This window comes from Centroberyx gerrardi, chromosome 23 (assembly GCF_048128805.1).
Source record: "Centroberyx gerrardi isolate f3 chromosome 23, fCenGer3.hap1.cur.20231027, whole genome shotgun sequence".
NCBI classification, from domain to species: Eukaryota; Metazoa; Chordata; class Actinopteri; order Beryciformes; family Berycidae; genus Centroberyx; species Centroberyx gerrardi.
Window position 1 is genome coordinate 956 of NC_136019.1, and position 4,045 is coordinate 5,000.

Sequence of the window (4,045 nt, forward strand, 5' to 3'; positions counted from 1 at the left end):
TCCAGCTCAGGATCAAGTTTCACCTCTGAGGGAAATTGATCAGCTGACTGGAGACTTGTATTGATCATATAGAAATCTATCAGAATATGATATATTCTATTGTAAAACACAACAGATTCCTCTCAGGTTAACTGATCAGATTTAGAAAACAGGTTTTAAATGTGACTGACCTGAGTTCAGCAGGCTGAAACACTTTCACTTTCCTCATGAGAGTGTAACACATGAAACAGGCGGTTCAGTAACAGGCAGTTCAGTATGAAACAGGCTGTTTCATGCTTCCCTGCTTTCTTTTATTGTTTTGACTTTTACTGACTTTTATCAGCTTTGTTTTTCTGCTTTTTATTTCTCTTTCCTCTGCTTCTGCCTGCTTTTATTATCTCTGTTTCTACTTTACTCTCCATAAAGCACTTTGTTGCTTTGTTTTGAAAAGAGCTGTATCAATAAAGTGATTATTATTATTATTGATAAACTCCGTGAATAGAGTCAGTCGTTATGTTGGGTAATAAAGTGCAGAGTAAACTCTTCTCCTCCTCCATCATCACTTCATTTCTCAGCACTTCTCCACTGTGTTTACCTGGAAACTGATGATGCAAGTCAAAGCTTTAATGTGATTGGTGGAGCTGTATGTAAGATAACGCTGTTCCTTCTGTTTCCTTCAGTTTCCAGCAGTCAGTCTGAAGTCAACACTGTCCTGTTGTGTTGTGAAGATGAAGATGAAGAGCTCACAGACCCTCCTCTTCCTCTCATGTCTACTTGGTGTCACAGCAGGCAGTAAGTACATCACACTTCTGTTCCTCACATTTAGTCTCACGCTCACTTTTCACCTCCAATATTTCATGTTGATCTGAAAATAATTTGAATTGAGCTCCAGACTTTCTGCTGAAGGCAGAAACTTCTGAACCAGAGAGAGATTTAGTGTCAGTGAGATATTTCAAGTTTTCTGCTTTACTTCAGAGGAGAGAGAAGGACAGGATTCTACTTTTCACTCTTATTAGTTATTAAACTTTTGTTTTCATATAAAAACAATAAACAGACAAACTCTTTACAAACATGACTGGATAACATTTGGCAGCAGGATGTGAAAAATAAATTCAGTCTGTGATTCTGGATGTGAAGAAGTTTGACATTTGTTTTTCATCTTGTTTCCTCTCAGCTGTATATGAGGATATTGGTATCAATGGCTGTTCAGAAACTGATGGAGAGATGATGTATGGACTGGATGGTGAAGAGGTGTGGTACGCAGACTTCATCAACAAGAAAGGAGTTGAGCCTCAGCCGAAGTTTGTAGATCATATGACCTACCAAGGAGCTTATGAACAAGCTGTGGCTAATCAGGCGATCTGCAGACAAAACCTGCAAACAGATCGACGTAACTTCAAGAACCCTCCTCTGCAGCTCGGTAAGGAAAGATGATAAAGTTTAATTTACTGCTGTTCAACAATTTAAACTACAGATAAGGAATGACTGCAGATGTTATACATTACTGTAATAAATATACAATACTTTTACCATACTGTAATGTAAGAAAAGATATTTAATACTACTGAGAGATGAGAACCTGTATGAAATGTATTTTTTTTGTGGTTTATATTACTGGGAAATAAAATATATTACGTGCTGTTCAGGAATAAAAGACCTTTGTTAAATAATATGATGATGATTGATGATGAATGATTGATATGAATTGTCCAGATGTTTACATGATGTTGTTGTGCAGATGTTTACATTATGTTGTTGTGCAGATGTTTACATTATGTTGTTTACATTATGTTGTACATTGTGTTGTTGTGCAGATGTTTACATTATGTTGTTTACATTATGTTTACATTGTGTTGTTGTGCAGATGTTTACATGATGTTTACATTGTGTTGTTGTTCTGATTTTTACATTATGTTTACATTGTGTTGTTGTGCAGATGTTTACATTATGTTGACATTGTGTTGTTGTTCAGATGTTTACATTATGTTTACATTGTGTTGTTGTGCAGATGTTTACATTATGTTGACATTGTGTTGTTGTTCAGATGTTTACATTATGTTTACATTGTGTTGTTGTGCAGATGCTCCTCACAGCACCATCTACCCCAGAGACGTTGTGGAGCTCGGAGTGGAGAACCACCTCATCTGCCATGTGACCGGGTTCTACCCCGCTCCCGTCAAGGTCTACTGGACCAGGAACGACGAGAACGTGACCGAAGGAACGAGCCTCGACATCCCCTTCCCCAACAAAGACGGCACCTTCAACCAGTTCTCCAGGCTGAGCTTCATCCCACAGCTTGGAGACACCTACAGCTGTTCTGTGGAGCACCGAGCCTTGAGCCAGCCGCAGACCCGAATCTGGGGTGACGCACCTTCATCTGTTAGCTAACACCAACCAAAACTACAGTTAGCTAACACCAACCAAAACTACAGTTAGCTAACACCAACCAAAACTACAGTTAGCTAACACCAACCAACACTACAGTTAGCTAACACAACCAAAACTACAGTTAGCTAACACCACCAAAACTACAGTTAGCTAACACCACCAAAACTACAGTTAGCTAACACCAACCAAAACTACAGTTTGCTAAACTACAGTTAGCTAACACCAACCAAAACTACAGTTAGCTAACACCAACCAAAACTACAGTTAACTAACACCAACCAAAACTACAGTTAGCTAAACTACAGTTAGCTAACATCAACCAAAACTACAGTTAGCTAACACCAACCAAAACTACAGTTAGCTAACACCAACCAAAACTACAGTTAGCTAACATCAACCAAAACTACAGTTAGCTAACACCAACCAAAACTACAGTTAGCTAACATCAACCAAAACTACAGTTAGCTAACACCAACCAAAACTACAGTTAGCTAACACCAACCAAAACTACAGTTAGCTAACACCAACCAAAACTACAGCTAACCAGTTAGCTAACACCAACCAAAACTACAGTTAGCTAACACCAACCAAAACTACAGCTAACCAGTTAGCTAACACCAACCAAAACAAGTTAGCTAACACTAACTAGCCTGTCCTGTTTGAACCATCTTTTGGTAATATTCATGTGTGTTCCCGTGTGTTCATGTGTGTTCCTGCGTGTTCCCGCGTGTTCATGCGTGTTCCTGCGTGTTCATGCGTGTTCCCGTGTGTTCATGCGTGTTCCCGTGTGTTCATGTGTTCATGTGTTCATGCGTTTGGTTCCTCCTCAGATGTGGAGCAGAACCAGCCGGGGATCGGACCTGCGGTGTTTTGTGGACTGGGTCTGACCGTGGGTCTGCTGGGCGTGGCCACAGGAACCTTCTTCCTCATCAAAGGAAACGAATGCAACTGATCGGTTATTGATGATGCGAGGCGGACCGAAGGAGCTGCAGGAGTTCACAGACTGGAACCAGAATAAAGTTTCTGGTTTCTGTCCTACTGGTTTTAAACTGCTTCTCTCTGCTGTGTGGATCTGTACTGATTCACCTGGAGGAGGCAGCGCTCACATGTTAGCTTTCACACAAACAAATCAATTCAACTTTCTATCTGTATATTCTTTTAAGTGATGAATATTTACATTTTCACTGTTTAACATTACAATAATAAAGCTTTCTGTTGTGGCATTTGGTTGAGGAAGAGCGTTATTAAATAGTCAATCACTGCATTTATTATGAATAAATACTATTGTTAAATTATAATTAAAGTTTTTTTGGTTTTTTTATTTAGTTACACCAGCCTGCCCAGTCAGAGTGAATGAGGCTCAGTTAGCATACTGGGAAAACTTTATTAACACTGTAATAAATAACAGCTACAGCTGCATGGATGGGAGTGAAGGATGTGACTTGTTTGGTTCTGCAATAATAATCAGACGTACGGTGAGAAAATGTTCACACAAGTGGATATTATAATTTTACAGTAACAGCAGAGACATGTTGAGCTGCTGTGGCAGAGTAAGTGAATGAAGGGGCTTAACGTGTATTAACAACAGACACAACAGACCTGACAGCAACAAGTGTGTGGAGGTCAGTTGAGATATGATAGGTGTTAATGTGGAGAACACTGATAATATGAACTGTAA

General features: G+C 39.4%; 1 protein-coding gene across 1 annotated transcript; it reads left to right on the forward strand.

Annotated features, from left to right (window-relative positions):
- Window positions 1-645: 645 nt before the first annotated feature.
- Window positions 646-3,590, forward strand: LOC144543534 (H-2 class II histocompatibility antigen, A-U alpha chain-like). The gene is made up of 4 exons (XM_078291673.1): window positions 646-771; window positions 1,154-1,399; window positions 2,060-2,341; window positions 3,198-3,590. Exons 1-4 carry the CDS (start codon window positions 708-710, stop codon window positions 3,317-3,319), a joined length of 714 nt encoding a protein of 237 aa, XP_078147799.1. The 5' UTR covers window positions 646-707; the 3' UTR covers window positions 3,320-3,590.
- The last annotated feature ends 455 nt before the right edge of the window (window positions 3,591-4,045 follow it).